Here is a 26841-nt window from a genome sequence, read left to right as displayed (position 1 = left end):
GACTGATGGGAATGGGATAGGGACCTTAGATTGTAAGCTCACTGGGGCAGGGACTGATGGGAATAATGTTCTCTGTAAGTGCTGCACAATGTGTCAGTACTATATAAATACCAGGAAATAATTAGAAAGGATGGTAGATTTAGTTTCAGGATCAGGCAACTGAAATGAAATGAAAACATGAAATTGTCCAACCTTAAACAATGTGAGGTTCCATGTATGGAGAACCCAAGGTTCCTGTAAGAATATACGATATGTAAGATGGATAAAAAAAAACTTCAGAATTGCATGAAGGGAGTTGATATGGACTATACTCATGGGGTGGAGCAGGTTCCCTCAGAATAGCTGTATGGTTTGTGCACAAGGAATAAACATAGAGCTGACGATATCCCAGAACTGAATATTTCCCACCAATATGGAGAATCCACAGAACTTGTTGTTCCTCAGAACCGTGTGACAATTTCCCAGAATTCTGAGACGATATAACTTTGGAGAACACCCAGAGTTTACAGTTCCTCAGCTCTGCTTGATCATGGAGCCATGGTGTAGAGGCTTCTTCCTCTGAGCTGGATGCAAAGATGGAGGACACATATGTCACTGGTGGGTTCTCAGGACTGTGGGATCATGTATCTGGGAAGAACACACAAGGATTATGGTTTCTCAGGAATGTTTGAGGATGACATTATGAAGATCTCACACAACTTTAGTTCCTCCAGCTTTGAGTTCCTCAGGATAGAGAAGGACACATATGTCACTGTTGGGTTTTCAGGACTGTGGGATCATGTATCTGGGAAGAACACACAAGGATTATGGTTTCTCAGGAATGTTTGAGGATGACATTATGAAGATCTCACACAACTTTAGTTCCTCCAGCTTTGAGTTCCTCAGGATAGAGAAGGACACATATGTCACTGTTGGGTTTTCAGGACTGTGGGATCATGTATCTGGGAAGAACACACAAGGATTATGGTTTCTCAGGAATGTTTGAGGATGACATTATGAAGAACTCACACAACTTTATTTCCTCCAGCTTTGAGTTCCTCAGGATAGAGGAGGACACATATGTCGCTGATGGGTTCTCAGGACTGTGGGATCATGTATCTGGGAAGAACACTCATGGATTATGGTTTCTCAGGATAGTTTGAGGATGTAATTATGAAGAACACACACAACTTTAGTTCCCCCAGTTTTGAGTTCCTCAGGATAGAGGAGGACACAGATGTCACTGTTGGGTTCTCAGGACTGTGGGATCATGTATCTGGGAAGAACACACAAGGATTATGGTTTCTCAGGAATGTTTGAGGATGACATTATGAAGAACTCACACAACTTTAGCTCCTCCAGCTTTGAGTTCCTCAGGATAGAGGAGGACACATATGTCGCTGATGGGTTCTCAGGACTGTGGGATCATGTATCTGGGAAGAACACTCATGGATTATGGTTTCTTAGGATAGCTTGAGGATGTAATTATGAAGAACACACACAACTTTAGTTCCCCCAGTTTTGAGTTCCTCAGGATAGAGGAGGACACAGATGTCACTGTTGGGTTCTCAGGACTGTCGGATCATGTATCTGGGAAGAACACGCAAGGATTATGGTTTCTCAGGAATGTTTGAGGATGACATTATGAAGAACTCACACAACTTTAGTTCCTCCAGCTTTAAGTTCCTCAGAATAGAGGAGGACACAGATGTCACTGTTGGGTTCTCAGGACTGTTGGATCATGTATCTGGGAAGAACACGCAAGGATTATGGTTTCTCAGGAATGTTTGAGGATGACATTATGAAGAACTCACACAACTTTAGTTCCTCCAGCTTTGAGTTCCTCAGGATAGAGGAGGACACAGATGTCACTGTTGGGTTCTCAGGACTGTGGGATCATGTATCTGAGAAGAACACTCACGGATTATGGTTTCTCAGGAATGTTTGAGGATGTAATTATGAAGAACACACACACCTTTATTTCCCCCAGCTTTGAGTTCCTCAGAATAGAGGAGGACATGCCCATAGGAGGTTATTATGGTCTGTGGGCTCCAGCAGCCCTGAAGATGTTGTCTTCCTTTTTTACGTAAATGAAAACCATAACCACGAAGAACAGGAGAACATAAAGAGCCATAAAAGTCATGAAAGTCATGAAAGTGGTCTTCAGGGCGGGCCCAAGCTGCTAACAGTAGTATAGCTGAATTTAGAGAGAGAAGCTCCCGTGGCTGCTATATCTTCCTCTGCGTCTCGGAAGCTGCGGCACGGCTTGATACAGTTGGCAAACGTGCCCAGAAAGGCCTTGCGGAAACGCTTGTTCATGAAGCAGTAGATGAGAGGGTTGACGCAGGCTGATGTGTAACTCAGGAGATGGATGAAAGAGATGGGCGCTCCCGTCAGGGCATTGAAAGCGGACAACTCATCGAAGGCCTTCCAAGTGTTGGCTACGAAAATGGGCATCCAGCATATGAAGAACATGGCCACGATGACAATGAGCATCCGGATCACCCGTTTCTTGGCCATGAGTTTGGCTTCGGAGTTGTTGATCCGCGCTCGGTCCATCTTGGTGCAGGCACTCGGTGTCAGGGTGGACATCTCCATGGTATTGCGCCTCTTGCTGACCTGAATGTAACAGCCGTCTCCCTCATCGCCGCTGGGAACGGTGGCTGGAGCGGGGACTCCGTTTTTGTGAGCTACAAGACAAACATCTCCCATTAAATAAACAAAGGATATTTCAAAACTTCACATTTTCCATCCTCTCCATATTTTTGGCAGAAAATACATCATTAATATGAAACGTCCTTGTGGTTTTCAGCTAAAAGGCAGATCTCAGGCTCTGGTACGTAGCAAGTGCACCGTGACTGGGGCTAAATATAGACGTAATGGGGCCACAGCAATGACGAGAAGCTAATGGGCAGAAGATACTTCTAATCCAACCTGTGACCCTCCAGCTGTAAACTGAAGTGGTTCCTGTCAGTTATAGTTGGAGGAAGTCACGGAGATTGGACGATTGTGCCATAATACAATCCTTTTTTGTTTTTCCCAGGGAAGGATTTAGTGCTGGGCGCCCAGGTGACTCTCTGGCCATCACTGAATGTAGCCCTGACGGTGGCTGCAACTGTAGGTGGAGCAATTATTATTAGTTGGATAAAAGAAAGATCTGTAAAAGGACCACCAAGATTTAGCCTTTGGTTGGGAAACATATGCAATGTATTGAGTAAAATGCTATGCAATAACCCCGTAAGGTAGATGGTGGAGACCCAAGGGGCAAGAGCTCAATAATACTATATGAAGCACTGAATGACTGGGAACTTCAACTTGAAGTCTACTCAGCAACATGTTTCTAGGCTGTATGTTTATTCTGAGACCTTTTGCTTCTTTGTTGAGGTCCATCTCAAACTGGATGCCCCTGTACAGCTCGCGGGAGATGAGTCCATAGGCCACGATCATCACCACCCCAGGTATGAAGAAGAGAATGGTAAGGAGGAGGACGTACCTATAGGGGAGGCAAGAAAAAGATCTCAATGAAAGGACAGGACGGATTTACAAGACTTTTATAAAAGGATGAGGGGAGGTACCTCTAGGGGTGGCTTGAGAAAGACCTCTATGGAAGGATGGGGGAGGTACCTCTAGGGGTGGCTAGAGAAAGACCTCTATGGAAGGATGGGGGGAGGTACCTCTAGGGGTGGCTTGAGAAAGACCTCTATAGAATGATGGGGGGAGGTACCTCTAGGGGTGGCTTGAGAAAGACCTCTATGGAAGGATGGGGGGAGGTACCTCTAAGGGTGGCTTGAGAAAGACCTCTATGGAAGGATGGGGGGAGGTACCTCTAAGGGTGGCTTGAGAAAGACCTCTATGGAAGGATGGGGGGAGGTACCTCTAGGGGTGGCTTGAGAAAGACCTCTATGGAAGGATGGGGGGAGGTACTTCTAGGGGTGGCTTGAGAAAGACCTCTATGGAAGGATGGGGGGGAGGTACCTCTAGGGGTGGCTTGAGAAAAGACCTCTATAGAAGGATGGGGGGAGGTACCTCTAAGGGTGGCTAGAGAAAGACCTCTATGGAAGGATGGGGGGATGTACCTCTAGGGGTGACTAGAGAAAGACCTCTATGGAAGGATGGGGGGAGGTACCTCTAAGGGTGGCTAGAGAAAGACCTCTATAGAAGGATGGGGGAGGTACCTCTAAGGGTGGCTAGCGAAAGACCTCTATGGAAGGATGGGGGGAGGTACCTCTAGGGGTGGCTAGAGAAAGACCTCTATGGAAGGATGGGGGGAGGTTCCTCTAGGGGTGGCTTGAAAAAGACCTCTATAGAAGGATGGGGGGAGGTACCTCTAGGGGTGGCTAGAGAAAGACCTCTATAGAAGGATGGGGGGAGGTACCTTATAGGGGTTGGCCTTGAAAAAGACCTCTATAGAAGGATGGGGGGAGGTACCTATAGGGGTGGCTTGAAAAAGACCTCTATAGAAGGATGGGGGGAGGTACCTCTAGAGGTGGCTTGAGAAAGACCTCTATGGAAGGATGGGGGAGGTACCTCTAGGGGTGGCTAGAGAAAGACCTCTATAGAAGGATGGGGGAAGGTACCTCTAGGGGTGGCTAGAGAAAGACCTCTATAGAAGGATGGGGGGAGGTACCTCTAGGGGTGGCTTGAGAAAGACCTCTATAGAAGGATGGGGGGAGGTACCTATAGGGGTGGCTTGAAAAAGACCTCTATAGAAGGATGGGGGGAGGTACCTCTAGGGGTGGCTAGAGAAAGACCTCAATAGAAGGATGGGGGGAGGTACCTCTGGGGTAGCTTGAGAAAGACCTCTATGGAAGGATGGGGGGAGGTACCTCTAGGGGTGGCTTGAGAAAGACCTCTATAGAAGGATGGGGGGAGGTACCTCTAGGGGTGGCTAGAGAAAGACCTCTATGGAAGGATGGGGGGAGGTACCTCTAGGGGTGGCTAGAGAAAGACCTCTATGGAAGGATGGGGGGAGGTACCTCTGGGGGTGGCTAGAGAAAAACCTCTATTGAAGGATGGGGGGAGGTACCTCTAGGGGTGGCTTGAGAAAGACCTCTATAGAAGGATGGGGGGAGGTACCTCTAGGGGTGGCTAGAGAAAGACCTCTATGGAAGGATGGGGGGAGGTACCTCTAGGGGTGGCTTGAGAAAGACCTCAATAGAAGGATGGGGGGAGGTACCTCTAGGGGTGGCTAGAGAAAGACCTCAATAGAAGGATGGGGGGAGGTACCTCTGGGGTGGCTTGAGAAAGACCTCTATGGAAGGATGGGGGGAGGTACCTCTAGGGGTGGCTAGAGAAAGACCTCTATAGAAGGATGGGGGGAGGTACTTCTAGGGGTGGCTTGAGAAAGACCTCTATGGAAGGATGGGGGGGGAGTAACCTCTAGGGGTGGCTTGAGAAAGACCTCTATAGAAGGATGGGGGGAGGTACCTCTAAGGGTGGCTAGAGAAAGACCTCTATGGAAGGATGGGGGGATGTACCTCTAGGGGTGACTAGAGAAAGACCTCTATGGAAGGATGGGGGGAGGTACCTCTAAGGGTGGCTAGAGAAAGACCTCTATAGAAGGATGGGGGAGGTACGCTCTAAGGGTGGCTAGCGAAAGACCTCTATGGAAGGATGGGGGAGGTACCTCTAGGGGTGGCTAGAGAAAGACCTCTATGGAAGGATGGGGGGAGGTTCCTCTAGGGGTGGCTTGAAAAAGACCTCTATAGAAGGATGGGGGAGGTACCTCTAGGGGTGGCTAGAGAAAGACCTCTATAGAAGGATGGGGGGAGGTACCTATAGGGGTGGCTTGAAAAAGACCTCTATAGAAGGATGGGGGGGAGGTACCTCTAGGGGTGGCTTGAAAAAGACCTCTATAGAAGGATGGGGGGAGGGTACCTCTAGAGGTGGCTTGAGAAAGACCTCTTGAAGGATGGGGAGAGTACTCTAGGGGTGGCTTAGAGAAGACCTCTATAGAGGATGGGGAAGGTACCTCTAGGGGTGGCTAGAGAAAGACCTCTATAGAAGGATGGGGGGAGGTACCTCTAGGGGTGGCTTTAGAGAAAGACCTCAATAGAAGGATGGGGGGAGGTACCTATAGGGGTGGCTTGAAAAGAAAAAGACCTCTATAGAAGGATGGGGGGAGGGTACCTCTAGGGGTGGCTAGAGAAAGACCTCATAGAAGGATGGGGGAGGGTACTCTAGGGTGTAGCTTGAGAAAGACCTCTAGAAGGATGGGGGAGGTACCTCTAGGGTGGCTTGAGAAAGACCTCATATAGAAGATGGTGGGGCGGTACCTCTAGGGGTGGCTAGAGAAGACCTCTAGAAGAGGATGGGGGGAGGTACCTCTAGGGGTGGCTTGAGAAAGACCTCTATGAAGGATGGGGGGAGTACTCTGGGGGTGGCTTAGAGAACAACCTCTATTGAAGGATGGGGAGAGGTACCTCTAGGGGTGGCTGAGAAAGACCTCTATAGCAGGATGGGGGGAGGTACCTCTAGGGGTGGCTAGAGAAAGACCTCTATGGAAGGATGGGGGGAGGTACCTCTAGGGGTGGCTTGAGAAAGACCTCATAGAGGATGGGGGAGGTTACCTCTAGGGGTGGCTTAGAGAAAGACCTAATAGAAGGATGGGGGGAGGTACCTCTAGGGGTGGCTTGAGAAAGACCTCTATGGAAGGATGGGGGAGGTACCTCTAGGGGTGGCTTGAGAGAAGACTCTATGAGAAGGAGTGGGGGGAGGTACCTCAAGGGGTGGCTAGAGAAAGACCTCAATAGAAGGATGGGGGGGGTACCGTGCTAGGGGTGGGCTAGGAAAGACCTCTATGGAAGGATGGGGGGAGGTACCTCTAGGGGTGGCTAGAGAAAGACCTCTATGGAAGGATGGGGGGAGGTACCTCAAGGGGTGGCTAGAGAAAGACCTCTATAGAAGGATGGGGGGAGGTACCTCTAGGGGTGGCTAGAGAAAGACCTCAATAGAAGGATGTGGGGAGGACAAACTGCAATGGAGACCAGAGAAAGACTTCTATGAAGAGATGAGAGATAATAATAATAGATAATAAAACCAATGCTGAGTTTACAAATGGAAAGATATAGAAAGCTTAAAAAGATCCCAATTAGTGGTATAAAGTAGTAATTGGGGGGGGGGGCTATAAATCAGGAGCGGAGGCAGTAATGGGATCCTGTAGAATGGGAGAAAGTCTGAGAGTGGGCAGAGGGTCTAACAATCACAAGTGGCACATACTGGGTTACACAGACAGGGCATTCAGCATGGGGGGGGTACAGGGGGTGGGCCTTTCTAAGTGCCCCTTTGTGTTTGTCCAGCCATGAAAGGGTAAAGTAACTGCTATTATGTAACTAGCACCGCTGCTTATCTCTGGGCAAACACCAGTTCCGATGCCCTTGGTAGTCCCACCCCTGCCAGCGCCACTGCACTATCTGCACCACATTCCTGCCCCAGCTCTGGTTTCAGCTCCCCCAATGGTTCCGCACGTCCGTGGGAGGGAAATGTGCCCCCGACTGTCCCCTACTGAGTCCCCTACTGAGTCCCCTACTGAGCCCCCTACTGAGTCCCCTACTGAGCCCCCTACTGAGTCCTCTACTGAGTCCCCTACTGAGCCCCTACTGAGTCCCCTACTGAGTCCCCTACTGAGCCCCCTACTGAGTCCTCTACTGAGTCCCCTACTGAGCCCCCTACTGAGTCCCCTACTGAGTCCCCTACTGAGTCCCCTACTGAGTCCCCTACTGAGTCCCCTACTGGGTCCTCAACTGAGTCCCCTACTGAGTCCTCTACTGACTGTCCCCTACTGAGTCCTCTACTGAGTCCCCTACTGAGTCCCCTACTGAGCCCCCTACTGAGTCCCCTACTGAGCCCCCTACTGAGTCCCCTACTGAGCCCCCTACTGAGTCCCCTACTGAGTCCCCTACTGGGTCCTCTACTGAGTCCCCACTGAGTCCTCTACTGACTGTCCCCTACTGAGTCCTCTACTGAGTCCCCTACTGGGTTCTCTAATGAGTCCCCTACTGAGTCCTCTACTGACTGTCCCCTACTGAGTCCTCTGCTGAGTCCCCTACTGAGTCCCCTACTGGGTCCTCTACTGAGTCCCCACTGAGTCCTCTACTGACTGTCCCCTACTGAGTCCTCTACTGAGTCCCCTACTGAGTCCTCTACTGAGTCCCCTGCTGAGTCCTCTACTGAGTCCCCTACTGAGTCCCCTACTGAGCCCCCTACTGAGTCCCCTACTGAGCCCCCTACTGAGTCCTCTACTGAGTCCCCTACTGAGCCCCCTACTGAGTCCCCTACTGAGCCCCCTACTGAGCCCCCTACTGAGTCCCCTACTGAGTCCCCTACTGAGCCCCCTACTGAGTCCTCTACTGAGTCCCTACTGAGCCCCTACTGAGTCCTCTACTGAGTCCCCTACTGAGTCCCCTACTGAGTCCCCTACTGAGTCCCCTACTGAGTCCCCTACTGAGTCTCCTACTGAGTCCCCTACTGGCGTCCTCAACTGAGTCCCCACTGGAGTCCCTCTACTGACTGTCCCCGGAGCCTTACTGAGTCCTCTACTGCATCCTCTATGAGTTCCTCTACCTACTATGAGCCCCCTACTGAGTCCCCTTACTGAGCCCCTACTGAGTCCCTTATGAGCCCCCTACTGAGTCCCTACTGAGTCCCCTACTGCGGTCCTCTACTGAGTCCCCACTGAGTCCTCTACTTGACTGTCCCCTACTGAGTCCTCTACTGAGTCCCCTACTGGGTTCTCTAATGAGTCCCCTACTGAGTCCTCTACTGACTGTCCCCTACTGAGTCCTCTGCTGAGTCCCCTACTGAGTCCCCTACTGAGTCCCCTACTGGGTCCTCTACTGAGTCCCCACTGAGTCCTCTACTGACTGTCCCCTACTGAGTCCTCTACTGAGTCCCCTACTGAGTCCTCTACTGAGTCCCCTGCTGAGTCCTCTACTGAGTCCCCTACTGAGTCCCCTACTGAGTCCCCTACTGAGACCCCCACTGAGTCCCCTACTGAGTCCTCTACTGAGACCCCCACTGAGTCCTCTACTGAGACCCATTATTTATTCTTTTACCTGAGGTCTCCTTCAAGTTAGCCAACTCCCAGCAACCCCTGAATGCTACAGGCTGCTACCCCCGGGGGCCAATTTATTATACAGAGAGCTGGGGGTAACATACAGAGAGCTGGGGGTAACATACAGTGAGCTGGCGGTAACATACAGAGAGCTTGGGGGTAACATACAGAGAGCTGGGGGTAACATACAGAGAGCTGGGGTAACATACAGAGAGCTGGGGGTAAATACAGAGAGCTGGGGGTAACATACAGTGAGCGTGGGGGTAGAGGAACAAAGGAGCTGGGTAACATAGGCAGGAGCATGGGGTAACATAAGTGATGTCTGGGGGGTAACATACAGAGAGCTGGGGTTTAACATAAGCAGTAGAGCTGGGGGTAACATACAGAGAGCTGGTAACATACAGAGAGCGGGGTAACATACAGTGAGCTGGGGGTAACATACAGAGAGCTGGGGGGTAACATACAGAGAGCTGGGGGGTAACATACAGAGAGCTGGGGGTAACATACAGAGAGCTGGGGGTAACATACAGAGAGCTTGGGGGTAACATACAGAGAGCTGGGGGGTAACATACAGAGAGCTGGGGGTAACATACAGAGAGCTGGGGGTAACATACAGAGAGCTGGGGTAACATACAGAGAGCTGGGGGTAACATACAGAGAGGCTGGGGGTAACATACAGAGAGCTGGGGGTAACATACAGAGAGCTGGGGGTAACATACAGGAGCTGGGGGTAAACATACAGAGAGCTGGGGGTAACATACAGTGAGCTGGGGGTAACATACAGAGAGCTGGGGGTAACATACAGAGAGCTGGGGGTAACATACAGAGAGCTGGGGGTAACATACAGAGAGCTGGGGGTAACATACAGAGAGCTGGGGGTAACATACAGAGAGCTGGGGGTAACATACAGAGCTGGGGGTAACATACAGAGAGCTGGGGGTAACATACAGAGAGCTGGGGGGTAACATACAGAGAGCTGGGGGTAACATACAGAGAGCTGGGGGTAACATACAGAGAGCTGGGGGTAACATACAGAGAGCTGGGGGTAACATACAGAGAGCTGGGGTAACATACAAGCTGGGTACATACGAGAGGCTGGGGGTAACATACAGAGAGCTGGGGGTAACATACAGAGAGCTGGGGGTAACATACAGAGAGCTTGGGGGTAACATACAGAGAGCTGGGGGGTAACATACAGAGAGCTGGGGGTAACATACAGAGAGCTGGGGGTAAAACATAACAGATGAGATGCTGGGGTAACATACAGAGAGCTGGGGGTAACATACAGAGAGCTGGGGGTGGAACATAACAGAGACGGCTGGGGGTAACATACAGAGAGCTGGGGTAACATACAGAGAGCTGGGTAACATACAGAGAGCTGGGGACATGAGAGCTGGGGTAACATACAGAGAGCTGGGGGTAACATCTCAGAGAGCTGGGGGTAACATACAGAGAGCTGGGGGTAACATACAGTGAGCTGGGGGTAACATACAGAGAGCTGGGGGTAACATACAGAGAGCTGGGGTAACATACAGAGAGCTGGGGGTAACATACAGAGAGCTGGGGGTAACATACAGAGAGCTGGGGGTACATACAGAGAGCTGGGGGTACATACCAGAGAGCTGGGGGTAACATACAGAGAGCTGGGGGTAACATACAGAGAGCTGGGGGTAACATACAGAGAGCTGGGGGTAACATACAGAGAGCTGGGGGTAACATACGAGAGAGCTGGGGGTAACATACAGAGAGCTGGGCGGTAACATACAGAGAGCTGGGGGTAAACATACAGAGAAGCTGGGGTAACATACAGAGAGCTGGGGGTAACATACAGAGAGCTGGGGTAACATACAGAGAGCTGGGGGTAACATACAGAGAGCTGGGGGTAACATACAGAGAGCTGGGGGTAACATACAGTGAGCTGGGGGTAACATACAGTGAGCTGGGGGTAACATACAGAGAGCTGGGGGTAACATACAGTGAGCTGGGGGTAACATGGGGGCTGTATGTAAAGGAAAGTAGGATGATTAACTCTTACCATGCCTGTTGCACCTGCTTACTGGGCCACACCAGGCGGCACTGGTACCCGACTCTCCGGTCCTTCATGGGAAACGTCACGGTTCTGTTGTACACGAGGTACGGGACCATCAGGGCGCTGGACAGAACCCAAGTGGCCGCTATGACCCGGTAGGCGTGGGATCGGGTCTGCCACACGCGGGACTTCAGTGGGTTACAGATGGCGCTGTAGCGCTCGATGGAGATGGCCACCAGGTTGAAGGTCGAGACGCTGACAGAGAGGCCTGCAATGTGGGAAATTAGAGTGTAAGCTTTGGTGGCCAGAGTCACTATAACAAGCACGTGGGTCCCACCCTGCCCAGGGCACTATCTGTATGGGGGTCTGTATGGGGGCACTTGGGTCCCACCCTGCCCAGGGCACTATCTGTATGGGGGTCTGTATGGGGGGGCACTTGGGTCCCACCCTGCCCAGGGCACTATCTGTATGGGGGTCTGTATGGGGGGGCACTTGGGTCCCACCCTGCCCCAGGGCACTATCTGTATGGGGGTCTGTATGGGGGGCACTTGGGTCCCACCCTGCCCAGGGCACTATCTGTATGGGGGTCTGTATGGGGGCACTTGGGTCCCACCCTGCCCAGGGCACTATCTGTATGGGGGTCTGTATGGGGGGCACTTGGGTCCCACCCTGCCCAGGGCACTATCTGTATGGGGACTGTATGGGGGGCACTTGGGTCCCACCCAGCCCAGGGCACTATCTGTATGGGGTCTGTATGGGGGGCACTTGGGTCCCACCCTGCTCAGGGCACTATCTGTATGGGGTCTGTATGGGGGGCACTTGGGTCCCACCCTGCCCAGGGCATTATCTGTATGGGGTCTGTATGGGGGGCACTTGGGTCCCACCCAGCCCAGGGCACTATCTGTATGGGGTCTGTATGGGGGCACTTGGGTCCCACCCTGCCCAGGGCACTATCTGTATGGGGTCTGTATGGGGGGCACTTGGGTCCCACCCAGCCCAGGGCACTATCTGTATGGGGTCTGTATGGGGGGCACTTGGGTCCCACCCTGCCCAGGGCACTATCTGTATGGGGTCTGTATGGGGGGCACTTGGGTCCCACCCAGCCCAGGGCACTATCTGTATGGGGTCTGTATGGGGGGCACTTGGGTCCCACCCTGCCCAGGGCACTATCTGTATGGGGGTCTGTATGGGGGGCACTTGGGTCACACCCTGCTCAGGGCACTATCTGTATGGGGTCTGTATGGGGGGCACTTGGGTCCCACCCTGCCCAGGGCACTATCTGTATGGGGTCTGTATGGGGGCACTTGGGTCCCACCCTGCCCAGGGCACTGTATGGGGGGGCACTAGATATTGCTGCAGATATTGGGGAGCACCAGGCCCCCCAGGAAGGGCTCTCACCCATGAAGTAGGCGGCCGCCCGACATATGAGCTCCCCGAAGATGAAGTTCTCCATGAGGTTGGGGATGAGGGTGAAGGGCATGCAGAGCAGGGACACCATGAGGTCGCTGAGCGCCAGGGAGAGCAGGAAGGAGTTAGTGATGGTGCGGAGCCGCTTGTTGAGCACTAACACCGCGATGATCAGAGCGTTACCGAATACGCTGAGCAGGAAGATGACGCTGTAAAGTACGATCCGCACCCACAGGTTCAGCTCTAACGGAGACACAGGGGGTCCATTACATCTTCCTCTCAGCAGCCCCTACTGAGCGTTACTAACGTCTGTCCCATAGCAACTGTTACAGTCAGTACATTAGCCGGTCCATTTCCCAGAAGCCCCTTCAGGGAAAAGGGACCCCATGAATGAGGTAGGTAGATAGAGGTAGGGGAGCCCCTGTTATAGTACCACTCTAGGGGAGTAAGGGGGGAACAGGGACCCCATGAATGAGGTAGGTAGATAGAGGTAGGGGAGCCCCTGTTATAGTACCACTCTAGGGGTGTAAGGGGGGGAACAGGGACCCCATGAATGAGGTAGGTAGATAGAGGTAGGGGGGCCCCTGTTATAGTACCACTCTAGGGGTGTAAGGGGGGAACAGGGACCCCATGAATGAGGTAGGTAGATAGAGGTAGGGGGGCCCCTGTTATAGTACCACTCTAGGGGTGTAAGGGGGGAACAGGGACCCCATGAATGAGGTAGGTAGATAGAGGTAGGGGGGCCCCTGTTATAGTACCACTCTAGGGGTGTAAGGGGGGAACAGGGACCCCATGAATGAGGTAGGTAGATAGAGGTAGGGGGGCCCCTGTTATAGTACCACTCTAGGGGTGTAAGGGGGGGGGACAGGGACCCCATGAATGAGGTAGGTAGATAGAGGTAGGGGAGCCCCTGTTATAGTACCACTCTAGGGGTGTAAGGGGGGGGAACAGGGACCCCATGAATGAGGTAGGTAGATAGAGGTAGGGGGCCCCTGTTATAGTACCACTCTAGGGGTGTAAGGGGGAACAGGGACCCCATGAATGAGGTAGGTAGATAGAGGTAGGGGGGCCCCTGTTATAGTACCACTCTAGGGGTGTAAGGGGGGAACAGGGACCCCATGAATGAGGTAGGTAGATAGAGGTAGGGGGGCCCCTGTCATAGTACCACTCTAGGGGAGTAAGGGGGGAACAGGGACCCCATGAATAAGGTAGGTAGATAGAGGTAGGGGAACCCCTGTTATAGTACCACTCTAGGGGTGTAAGGGGGGAACAGGGACCCCATGAATGAGGTAGGTAGATAGAGGTAGGGGAGCCCCTGTTATAGTACCACTCTAGGGGTGTAAGGGGGGGGACAGGGACCCCATGAATGAGGTAGGTAGATAGAGGTAGGGGAACCCCTGTTATAGTACCACTCTAGGGGTGTAAGGAGGGAACAGGGACCCCATGAATGAGGTAGGTAGATAGAGGTAGGGGAACCCCTGTTATAGTACCACTCTAGGGGTGTAAGGGGGGAACAGGGACCCCATGAATGAGGTAGGTAGATAGAGGTAGGGGAGCCCCTGTTATAGTACCACTCTAGGGGTGTAAGGGGGGAACAGGGACCCCATGAATGAGGTAGGTAGATAGAGGTAGGGGGGCTCCTGTTATAGTACCACTCTAGGGGTGTAAGGGGGGAACAGGGACCCCATGAATGAGGTAGGTAGATAGAGGTAGGGGGCCCCCTGTTATAGTACCACTCTAGGGGAGTAAGGGGGGAACAGGGACCCCATGAATGAGGTAGGTAGATAGAGGTAGGGGGCCCCCTGTTATAGTACCACTCTAGGGAGTAAGGGGGAACAGGGACCCCATGAATGAGGTAGGTAGATAGAGGTAGGGGAGCCCCTGTTATAGTACCACTCTAGGGGTGTAAGGGGGGAACAGGGACCCCATGAATGAGGTAGGTAGATAGAGGTAGGGGAGCCCCTGTTATAGTACCACTCTAGGGGTGTAAGGGGGGAACAGGGACCCCATGAATGAGGTAGGTAGATAGAGGTAGGGGAGCCCCTGTAATAGTACCACTCTAGGGGTGTAAGGGGGGAACAGGGAGCCCATGAATGAGGTAGGTAGATAGAGGTAGGGGAGCCCCTGTTATAGTACCACTCTAGGGGTGTAAGGGGGGAACAGGGACCCCATGAATGAGGTAGGTAGATAGAGGTAGGGGGGCCCCCTGTTATAGTACCACTCTAGGGGAGTAAGGGGGGAACAGGGACCCCATGAATGAGGTAGGTAGATAGAGGTAGGGGAGCCCCTGTTATAGTACCACTCTAGGGGTGTAAGGGGGGAACAGGGACCCCATGAATGAGGTAGGTAGATAGAGGTAGGGGAGCCCCTGTTATAGTACCACTCTAGGGGTGTAAGGGGGGAACAGGGACCCCATGAATGAGGTAGGTAGATAGAGGTAGGGGGGCCCCCTGTTATAGTACCACTCTAGGGGAGTAAGGGGGGAACAGGGACCCCATGAATGAGGTAGGTAGATAGAGGTAGGGGGGCCCCCTGTTATAGTACCACTCTAGGGGAGTAAGGGGGGAACAGGGACCCCATGAATGAGGTAGGTAGATAGAGGTAGGGGGGCTCCTGTTATAGTACCACTCTAGGGGTGTAAGGGGGGAACAGGGACCCCATGAATGAGGTAGGTAGATAGAGGTAGGGGGGCCCCTGTTATAGTACCACTCTAGGGGTGTAAGGGGGGAACAGGGACCCCATGAATGAGGTAGGTAGATAGAGGTAGGGGGGCTCCTGTTATAGTACCACTCTAGGGGTGTAAGGGGGGAACAGGGACCCATGAATGAGGTAGGTAGATAGAGGTAGGGGGGCCCCCTGTTATAGTACCACTCTAGGGGAGTAAGGGGGGAACAGGGACCCCATGAATGAGGTAGGTAGATAGAGGTAGGGGGGGCCCCTGTTATAGTACCACTCTAGGGGAGTAAGGGGGGAACAGGGACCCCATGAATGAGGTAGGTAGATAGAGGTAGGGGAGCCCCTGTTATAGTACCACTCTAGGGGTGTAAGGGGGGAACAGGGGACCCATGAATGAGGTAGGTAGATAGAGGTAGGGGAGCCCCTGTTATAGTACCACTCTAGGGGTGTAAGGGGGGAACAGGGACCCCATGAATGAGGTAGGTAGATAGAGGTAGGGGAGCCCCTGTTATAGTACCACTCTAGGGGTGTAAGGGGGGAACAGGGACCCCATGAATGAGGTAGGTAGATAGAGGTAGGGGAGCCCCTGTTATAGTACCACTCTAGGGGTGTAAGGGGGGAACAGGGACCCCATGAATGAGGTAGGTAGATAGAGGTAGGGGGGCCCCTGTTATAGTACCACTCTAGGGGTGTAAGGGGGGAACAGGGACCCCATGAATGAGGTAGGTAGATAGAGGTAGGGGAGCCCCTGTTATAGTACCACTCTAGGGGTGTAAGGGGGGAACAGGGACCCCATGAATGAGGTAGGTAGATAGAGGTAGGGGAGCCCCTGTAATAGTACCACTCTAGGGGTGTAAGGGGGGAACAGGGACCCCATGAATGAGGTAGGTAGATAGAGGTAGGGGAGCCCCTGTTATAGTACCACTCTAGGGGTGTAAGGGGGGAACAGGGACCCCATGAATGAGGTAGGTAGATAGAGGTAGGGGAGCCCCTGTTATAGTACCACTCTAGGGGTGTAAGGGGGAACAGGGACCCCATGAATGAGGTAGGTAGATAGAGGTAGGGGAGCCCCTGTTATAGTACCACTCTAGGGGTGTAAGGGGGGAACAGGGACCCCATGAATGAGGTAGGTAGATAGAGGTAGGGGAGCCCCTGTTATAGTACCACTCTAGGGGTGTAAGGGGGGAACAGGGACCCCATGAATGAGGTAGGTAGATAGAGGTAGGGGAGCCCCTGTTATAGTACCACTCTAGGGGTGTAAGGGGGGAACAGGGACCCCATGAATGAGGTAGGTAGATAGAGGTAGGGGAGCCCCTGTTATAGTACCACTCTAGGGGTGTAAGGGGGGAACAGGGACCCCATGAATGAGGTAGGTAGATAGAGGTAGGGGAGCCCCTGTTATAGTACCACTCTAGGGGTGTAAGGGGGGAACAGGGACCCCATGAATGAGGTAGGTAGATAGAGGTAGGGGAGCCCCTGTTATAGTACCACTCTAGGGGTGTAAGGGGGGAACAGGGACCCCATGAATGAGGTAGGTAGATAGAGGTAGGGGAGCCCCTGTTATAGTACCACTCTAGGGGTGTAAGGGGGGAACAGGGACCCATGAATGAGGTAGGTAGATAGAGGTAGGGGAGCCCCTGTTATAGTACCACTCTAGGGGTGTAAGGGGGGAACAGGGACCCCATGAATGAGGTAGGTAGATAGAGGTAGGGGAGCCCCTGTTATAGTACCACTCTAGGGGTGTAAGGGGGGAACAGGGACCCCATGAATGAGGTAGGTAGATAGAGGTAGGGGAGCCCCTGTTATAGTACCACTCTAGGGGTGTAAGGGGGGAACAGGGACCCCATGAATGAGGTAGGTAGATAGAGGTAGGGGAGCCCCTGTTATAGTACCACTCTAGGGGTGTAAGGGGGGGGGACAGGGACCCCATGAATGAGGTAGGTAGATAGAGGTAGGGGAGCCCCTGTTATAGTACCACTCTAGGGGTGTAAGGGGGGAACAGGGACCCCATGAATGAGGTAGGTAGATAGAGGTAGGGGAGCCCCTGTTATAGTACCACTCTAGGGGTGTAAGGGGGGAACAGGGACCCCATGAATGAGGTAGGTAGATAGAGGTAGGGGAGCCCCCTGTTATAGTACCACTCTAGGGGTGTAAGGGGGGAACAGGGACCCCATGAATGAGGTAGGTAGATAGAGGTAGGGGAACCCCTGTTATAGTACCACTCTAGGGGTGTAAGGGGGGAACAGGGACCCCATGAATGAGGTAGGTAGATAGAGGTAGGGGAGCCCCTGTTATAGTACCACTCTAGGGGTGTAAGGGGGAACAGGGACCCCATGAATGAGGTAGGTAGATAGAGGTAGGGGAGCCCCTGTTATAGTACCACTCTAGGGGTGTAAGGGGGGAACAGGGACCCCATGAATGAGGTAGGTAGATAGAGGTAGGGGAGCCCCTGTTATAGTACCACTCTAGGGGTGTAAGGGGGGAACAGGGACCCCATGAATGAGGTAGGTAGATAGAGGTAGGGGAGCCCCCCTGTTATAGTACCACTCTAGGGGTGTAAGGGGGGAACAGGGACCCCATGAATGAGGTAGGTAGATAGAGGTAGGGGAACCCCTGTTATAGTACCACTCTAGGGGTGTAAGGGGGGAACAGGGACCCCATGAATGAGGTAGGTAGATAGAGGTAGGGGAGCCCCTGTTATAGTACCACTCTAGGGGTGTAAGGGGGGAACAGGGACCCCATGAATGAGGTAGGTAGATAGAGGTAGGGGAACCCCTGTTATAGTACCACTCTAGGGGTGTAAGGGGGGAACAGGGACCCCATGAATGAGGTAGGTAGATAGAGGTAGGGGAGCCCCTGTTATAGTACCATTCTAGGGGTGTAAGGGGGGGTCGGGGACATTAGGGAACTGTAACTCTCGCTCTTTACGTTTTATGGTAAAAAAAAATTTTTCATGACAAAAATAAATACAACACAAATTGATAAATAGGGCAGAAACTACACGGTGACGCCCGGCATTCAGTTCCACCCGGGGTAATTATACATCTTGTTACCCCCCCCCCCCCCTTATTCACTATTCCTAGAATTAGGTGATTTTAATAATAATGATATTGACTCTGATTGTATTTCATCTTGAATTAATTCAGTAGGGATCACATGATACTGTCAAGCACCAATAGAATTACTCTAAACTAAAAACAACCAGACTGGCCCAGTTGGGATTGGTTACACTGGGGGGGGAAGGGGCAGTTAAGGGGGGGGGTCACTATATATAAATATATAAGGGGGGGCAGTAATGAAATAGAGAAAGTACAGGGAAGAGCGACTAAGCTGATAAAGGGAATGGGCTCAGTTATGGGGAAAGGCTGGCCCAGTTGGGATTGGTTACACTGGGGGGGGCAGTTAAGGGGGGGTCACTATATATAAATATATAAGGGGGGGCAGTAATGAAATAGAGAAAGTACAGGGAAGAGCGACTAAGCTGATAAAGGGAATGGGCTCAGTTATGGGGAAAGGCTGGCCCAGTTGGGATTGGTTACACTGGGGGAAGGGGCAGTTAAGGGGGGGGTCACTATATATAAATATATAAGGGGGGGGCAGTAATGAAATAGAGAAAGTACAGGGAAGAGCGACTAAGCTGATAAAGGGAATGGGCTCAGTTATGGGGAAAGGCTGGCCCAGTTGGGATTGGTTACACTGGGGGGGGGGCAGTTAAGGGGGGGGGTCACTATATATAAATATATAAGGGGGGGGCAGATGCTGGGAATAGAGTCACAACTGCCCCTGCCCCCCCTACTTACAGGGGATGCCGGGCAGGATATTAATACAGAGAGTAACTGTTACAATAATATATTCAGGGAGGAATATACATTACACATCACTACTGTCAGATTAAAGGAGAATGGAATTTTTGCCTAATAAAGGAAAAGGTTAACTTCCCAGTGTCCAATCATTCTTCTCTCTCATTGTCACTGGATCTCATCCCTGCACTACTGGTTCTGACTCCTGATACAACTCCTCAATATCATTTGTATCAGGAGTCAGAACCAGCAGTGCAGGGAAGGGAAAGGGACAGACACAGTGACAGTTACACATAACTATAAACCCAGTGAGAATGAGGGATGAATGGGTATTGGGGAGTTGTATCAGGAGTCAGAACCAGCAGTGCAGGGAAGGGAAAGGGACAGACACAGTGACAGTTACACATAACTATAAACCCAGTGAGAATGAGGAATGAATGGATATTGGGGAGTTGTATCAGGAGTCAGAACCAGCAGTGCAGGGAAGGGAAAGGGACAGACACAGTGACAGTTACACATAACTATAAACCCAGTGAGAATGAGGAATGAATGGATATTGGGGAGTTGTATCAGGAGTCAGAACCAGCAGTGCAGGGAAGGGAAAGGGACAGACACAGTGACAGTTACACATAACTATAAACCCAGTGAGAATGAGGGATGAATGGATATTGGGGAGTTGTATCAGGAGTCAGAACCAGCAGTGCAGGGAAGGGAAAGGGACAGACACAGTGACAGTTACACATAACTATAAACCCAGTGAGAATGAGGGATGAATGGGTATTGGGGAGTTGTATCAGGAGTCAGAACCAGCAGTGCAGGGAAAGGGACAGACACAGTGACAGTTACACATAACTATAAACCCAGTGAGAATGAGGAATGAATGGATATTGGGGGAGTTGTATCAGGAGTCAGAACCAGCAGTGGCAGGGAAGGGAAAGGGACAGACACAGTGACAGTTACACATAACTATAAACCCAGTGAGAATGAGGGATGAATGGGTAATTGGGGAGTTGTATCAGGAGTCAGAACCAGCAGTGCAGGGAAAGGGACAGACACAGTGACAGTTACACATAACTATAAACCCAGTGAAAATGAGGAATGAATGGATATTGGGGAGTTGTATCAGGAGTCAGAACCAGCAGTGCAGGGAAGGGAAAGGGACAGTGACAGTTACACATAACTATAAACCCAGTGAGAATGAGGGATGAATGGGTATTGGGGAGTTGTATCAGGAGTCAGAACCAGCAGTGCAGGGAAGGGAAAGGGACAGACACAGTGACAGTTACACATAACTATAAACCCAGTGAGAATGAGGGATGAATGGGTATTGGGGAGTTGTATCAGGAGTCAGAACCAGCAGTGCAGGGAAAGGGACAGACACAGTGACAGTTACACATAACTATAAACCCAGTGAAAATGAGGAATGAATGGATATTGGGGAGTTGTATCAGGAGTCAGAACCAGCAGTGCAGGGAAGGGAAAGGGACAGACACAGTGACAGTTACACATAACTATAAACCCAGTGAAAATGAGGAATGAATGGATATTGGGGAGTTGTATCAGGAGTCAGAACCAGCAGTGCAGGGAAGGGAAAGGGACAGGCACAGTGACAGTTACACATAACTATAAACCCAGTGAGAATGAGGGATGAATGGATATTGGGGAGTTGTATCAGGAGTCAGAACCAGCAGTGCAGGGAAGGGAAAGGGACAGACACAGTGACAGTTACACATAACTATAAACCCAGTGAGAATGAGGGATGAATGGGTATTGGGGAGTTGTATCAGGAGTCAGAACCAGCAGTGCAGGGAAAGGGACAGACACAGTGACAGTTACACATAACTATAAACCCAGTGAAAATGAGGAATGAATGGATATTGGGGAGTTGTATCAGGAGTCAGAACCAGCAGTGCAGGGAAGGGAAAGGGACAGTGACAGTTACACATAACTATAAACCCAGTGAGAATGAGGGATGAATGGGTATTGGGGAGTTGTATCAGGAGTCAGAACCAGCAGTGCAGGGAAGGGAAAGGGACAGACACAGTGACAGTTACACATAACTATAAACCCAGTGAGAATGAGGAATGAATGGGTATTGGGGAGTTGTATCAGGAGTCAGAACCAGCAGTGCAGGGAAAGGGACAGACACAGTGACAGTTACACATAACTATAAACCCAGTGAGAATGAGGGATGAATGGGTATTGGGGAGTTGTATCAGGAGTCAGAACCAGCAAGTGCAGGGAAGGGAAAGGGACAGACACAGTGACAGTTACACATAACTATAAACCCAGTGAGAATGAGGGATGAATGGGTATTGGGGAGTTGTATCAGGAGTCAGAACCAGCAGTGCAGGGAAGGGAAAGGGACAGACACAGTGACAGTTACACATAACTATAAACCCAGTGAGAATGAGGGATGAATGGGTATTGGGGAGTTGTATCAGGAGTCAGAACCAGCAGTGCAGGGAAAGGGAAAGGGACAGACACAGTGACAGTTACACATAACTATAAACCCAGTGAGAATGAGGGATGAATGGATATTGGGGAGTTGTATCAGGAGTCAGAACCAGCAGTGCAGGGAAGGGAAAGGGACAGACACAGTGACAGTTACACATAACTATAAACCCAGTGAGAATGAGGGATGAATGGGTATTGGGGAGTTGTATCAGGAGTCAGAACCAGCAGTGCAGGGAAGGGAAAGGGACAGGCACAGTGACAGTTACACATAACTATAAACCCAGTGAGAATGAGGAATGAATGGATATTGGGGAGTTGTATCAGGAGTCAGAACCAGCAGTGCAGGGAAGGGAAAGGGACAGGCACAGTGACAGTTACACATAACTATAAACCCAGTGAGAATGAGGGATGAATGGGTATTGGGGAGTTGTATCAGGAGTCAGAACCAGCAGTGCAGGGAAGGGAAAGGGACAGACACAGTGACAGTTACACATAACTATAAACCCAGTGAGAATGAGGAATGAATGGATATTGGGGAGTTGTATCAGGAGTCAGAACCAGCAGTGCAGGGAAGGGAAAGGGACAGACACAGTGACAGTTACACATAACTATAAACCCAGTGAGAATGAGGGATGAATGGGTATTGGGGAGTTGTATCAGGAGTCAGAACCAGCAGTGCAGGGAAGGGAAAGGGACAGGCACAGTGACAGTTACACATAACTATAAACCCAGTGAGAATGAGGAATGAATGGATATTGGGGAGTTGTATCAGGAGTCAGAACCAGCAGTGCAGGGAAGGGAAAGGGACAGACACAGTGACAGTTACACATAACTATAAACCCAGTGAGAATGAGGGATGAATGGGTATTGGGGAGTTGTATCAGGAGTCAGAACCAGCAGTGCAGGGAAGGGAAAGGGACGGACACAGTGACAGTTACACATAACTATAAACCCAGTGAAAATGAGGAATGAATGGATATTGGGGAGTTGTATCAGGAGTCAGAACCAGCAGTGCAGGGAAGGGAAAGGGACAGTGACAGTTACACATAACTATAAACCCAGTGAGAATGAGGGATGAATGGGTATTGGGGAGTTGTATCAGGAGTCAGAACCAGCAGTGCAGGGAAGGGAAAGGGACAGACACAGTGACAGTTACACATAACTATAAACCCAGTGAGAATGAGGGATGAATGGGTATTGGGGAGTTGTATCAGGAGTCAGAACCAGCAGTGCAGGGAAAGGGACAGACACAGTGACAGTTACACATAACTATAAACCCAGTGAGAATGAGGGATGAATGGATATTGGGGAGTTGTATCAGGAGTCAGAACCAGCAGTGCAGGGAAGGGAAAGGGACAGACACAGTGACAGTTACACATAACTATAAACCCAGTGAGAATGAGGAATGAATGGATATTGGGGAGTTGTATCAGGAGTCAGAACCAGCAGTGCAGGGAAGGGAAAGGGACAGGCACAGTGACAGTTACACATAACTATAAACCCAGTGAGAATGAGGGATGAATGGATATTGGGGGAGTTGTATCAGGAGTCAGAACCAGCAGTGCAGGGAAGGGAAAGGGACAGACACAGTGACAGTTACACATAACTATAAACCCAGTGAAAATGAGGAATGAATGGATATTGGGGAGTTGTATCAGGAGTCAGAACCAGCAGTGCAGGGAAGGGAAAGGGACAGACACAGTGACAGTTACACATAACTATAAACCCAGTGAGAATGAGGGATGAATGGGTATTGGGGAGTTGTATCAGGAGTCAGAACCAGCAGTGCAGGGAAGGGAAAGGGACAGTGACAGTTACACATAACTATAAACCCAGTGAGAATGAGGGATGAATGGGTATTGGGGAGTTGTATCAGGAGTCAGAACCAGCAGTGCAGGGAAGGGAAAGGGACAGACACAGTGACAGTTACACATAACTATAAACCCAGTGAGAATGAGGAATGAATGGGTATTGGGGAGTTGTATCAGGAGTCAGAACCAGCAGTGCAGGGAAGGGAAAGGGACAGACACAGTGACAGTTACACATAACTATAAACCCAGTGAGAATGAGGAATGAATGGATATTGGGGAGTTGTATCAGGAGTCAGAACCAGCAGTGCAGGGAAGGGAAAGGGACAGACACAGTGACAGTTACACATAACTATAAACCCAGTGAGAATGAGGAATGAATGGGTATTGGGGAGTTGTATCAGGAGTCAGAACCAGCAGTGCAGGGAAGGGAAAGGGACAGACACAGTGACAGTTACACATAACTATAAACCCAGTGAAAATGAGGAATGAATGGATATTGGGGAGTTGTATCAGGAGTCAGAACCAGCAGTGCAGGGAAGGGAAAGGGACAGACACAGTGACAGTTACACATAACTATAAACCCAGTGAGAATGAGGAATGAATGGGTATTGGGGAGTTGTATCAGGAGTCAGAACCAGCAGTGCAGGGAAGGGAAAGGGACAGTGACAGTTACACATAACTATAAACCCAGTGAGAATGAGGGATGAATGGGTATTGGGGAGTTGTATCAGGAGTCAGAACCAGCAGTGCAGGGAAGGGAAAGGGACAGACACAGTGACAGTTACACATAACTATAAACCCAGTGAGAATGAGGAATGAATGGGTATTGGGGAGTTGTATCAGGAGTCAGAACCAGCAGTGCAGGGAAGGGAAAGGGACAGACACAGTGACAGTTACACATAACTATAAACCCAGTGAGAATGAGGAATGAATGGATATTTGGGAGTTGTATCAGGAGTCAGAACCAGCAGTGCAGGGAAGGGAAAGGGACAGACACAGTGACAGTTACACATAACTATAAACCCAGTGAGAATGAGGAATGAATGGATATTGGGGAGTTGTATCAGGAGTCAGAACCAGCAGTGCAGGGAAGGGAAAGGGACAGACACAGTGACAGTTACACATAACTATAAACCCAGTGAGAATGAGGAATGAATGGATATTGGGGAGTTGTATCAGGAGTCAGAACCAGCAGTGCAGGGAAGGGAAAGGGACAGACACAGTGACAGTTACACATAACTATAAACCCAGTGAGAATGAGGGATGAATGGATATTGGGGAGTTGTATCAGGAGTCAGAACCAGCAGTGCAGGGAAGGGAAAGGGACAGACACAGTGACAGTTACACATAACTATAAACCCAGTGAGAATGAGGAATGAATGGATATTGGGGAGTTGTATCAGGAGTCAGAACCAGCAGTGCAGGGAAGGGAAAGGGACAGACACAGTGACAGTTACACATAACTATAAACCCAGTGAGAATGAGGAATGAATGGGTATTGGGGAGTTGTATCAGGAGTCAGAACCAGCAGTGCAGGGAAGGGAAAGGGACAGACACAGTGACAGTTACACATAACTATAAACCCAGTGAGAATGAGGGATGAATGGGTATTGGGGAGTTGTATCAGGAGTCAGAACCAGCAGTGCAGGGAATGAGGGATGAATAGAAATAGAAGTTACTACGACCTTTTCCTTCATTAGGCAAAAAAATCATTTTTGGGGTAAAGTTCCCCTTTAATAAGGCAATGGAGAGGAGTGGGATGGGGGGGCAGGTATATACAGTATATATATATATGGGGGGCAGGTAGATACACAGTATATATATATATATGGGGGCAGGTAGATACACAGTATATATATATATATATATATAGGGGGGCAGGTAGATACAGATTATATATATATATATAGGGGGGGCAGGTAGATACACAGTATATATATATATATGGGGGCAGGTAGATACACAGTATATATATATATATAGGGGGGGCAGGTAGATACACAGTATATATATATATATATAGGGGGGCAGGTAGATACACAGTATATATATATATATATAGGGGGGGCAGGTAGATACACAGTATATATATATATATATAGGGGGGGCAGGTAGATACACAGTATATATATATATATATATATATATATATATAGGGGGGGCAGGTAGATACAGATTATATATATATATATAGGGGGGGCAGGTAGATACACAGTATATATATATATATATAGGGGGGCAGGTAGATACACAGTATATATATATATATGGGGGCAGGTAGATACACAGTATATATATATATATATAGGGGGGGCAGGTAGATACACAGTATATATATATATATGGGGGCAGGTAGATACACAGTATATATATATATATATAGGGGGGGCAGGTAGATACACAGTATATATATATATATATAGGGGGGGCAGGTAGATACACAGTATATATATATATATAGGGGAGCAGGTAGATACACAGTATATATATATATATATATAGGGGGGGCAGGTAGATACACAGTATATATATATATATATAGGGGGGGCAGGTAGATACACAGTATATATATATATATAGGGGGGGCAGGTAGATACACAGTATATATATATATATATATAGGGGGGGCAGGTAGATACAGATTATATATATATATATAGGGGGGGCAGGTAGATACACAGTATATATATATATATATAGGGGGGCAGGTAGATACACAGTATATATATATATATATGGGGGCAGATAGATACACAGAATATATATATGGGGGGGCAGGTATATACAGTATATATATGGGGGGGGGGGCAGGTAGATACACAGTATATATATATATATAGGGGGGGCAGGTAGATACACAGTATATATATATATATATATATAGGGGGGGGCAGGTAGATACAGATTATATATATATATAGAGGGGGGGCAGGTAGATACACAGTATATATATATATAGAGGGGGCAGGTAGATACAGATTATATATATATATATAGGGGGGGCAGGTAGATACACAGTATATATATATATATATATATAGAGGGGGCAGGTAGATACAGATTATATATATATATATATGGGGGGCAGGTATATACAGATTATATATATATATATATGGGGGGTACAAGGAATATTATGGGATACACATTGAGCTCCTCACCTGAGGGACTGGGCTTCTTGCGATCCAATAGGGCGCAGCTGAGGTTCCAGGGGGGCCAGTTGGCAGCGCTCAGGTTGTGGGTGCCGGACAGGTTCCATGCCAGGGTGCCCGAGAGGTTGCTATAGCGACAGAGCAGTTCATGGAGGGCACTGATGTTACTGAGGGACTTGAGAGAATCCATTTCTGCCCCCCGATCCCTACAGACCCCCTGCCCAGTTCTGTCACCCCCAGTGCAGCCCCCAACTGTCACTCTGTCAGCACCCCACTAAGTTCCCTGTGCTGTAGTAACGGCAGTGAGCCTGGGGCAATAGTCAGTAACTACCTCCCTCCTGAAACTGCTGCCCCCACCCCCCAACTCTGCTCCATTCTCTCTCCTGCGTCTCCTTCCTGCGCTCTGACTGTCTGAGCTGCGTCCCTGACAGGTGCCTCTGCCTCTCCCCCATGTGCTCTGAGCAGCCTGACTGCCAGC

General features: G+C 50.2%; 1 protein-coding gene across 1 annotated transcript; it reads right to left on the bottom strand.

The window, feature by feature from the left end:
• Window positions 1-26841, bottom strand: cckbr (CCKBR cholecystokinin B receptor). The gene is made up of 5 exons (XM_031897444.1): window positions 26373-26841; window positions 12459-12710; window positions 11067-11328; window positions 3345-3472; window positions 1-2669 (listed from the first exon to the last, which is right to left on the bottom strand). The coding sequence occupies exons 1-5, from the start codon at window positions 26551-26553 to the stop codon at window positions 2143-2145; spliced, it is 1350 nt and encodes a 449-aa protein (XP_031753304.1). The 5' UTR covers window positions 26554-26841; the 3' UTR covers window positions 1-2142.

Source organism: Xenopus tropicalis, chromosome 2 (assembly GCF_000004195.4).
Source record: "Xenopus tropicalis strain Nigerian chromosome 2, UCB_Xtro_10.0, whole genome shotgun sequence".
In the NCBI taxonomy this organism is placed as follows: Eukaryota; Metazoa; Chordata; class Amphibia; order Anura; family Pipidae; genus Xenopus; species Xenopus tropicalis.
This window is presented reverse-complemented; position numbering and strand designations above follow the sequence as displayed.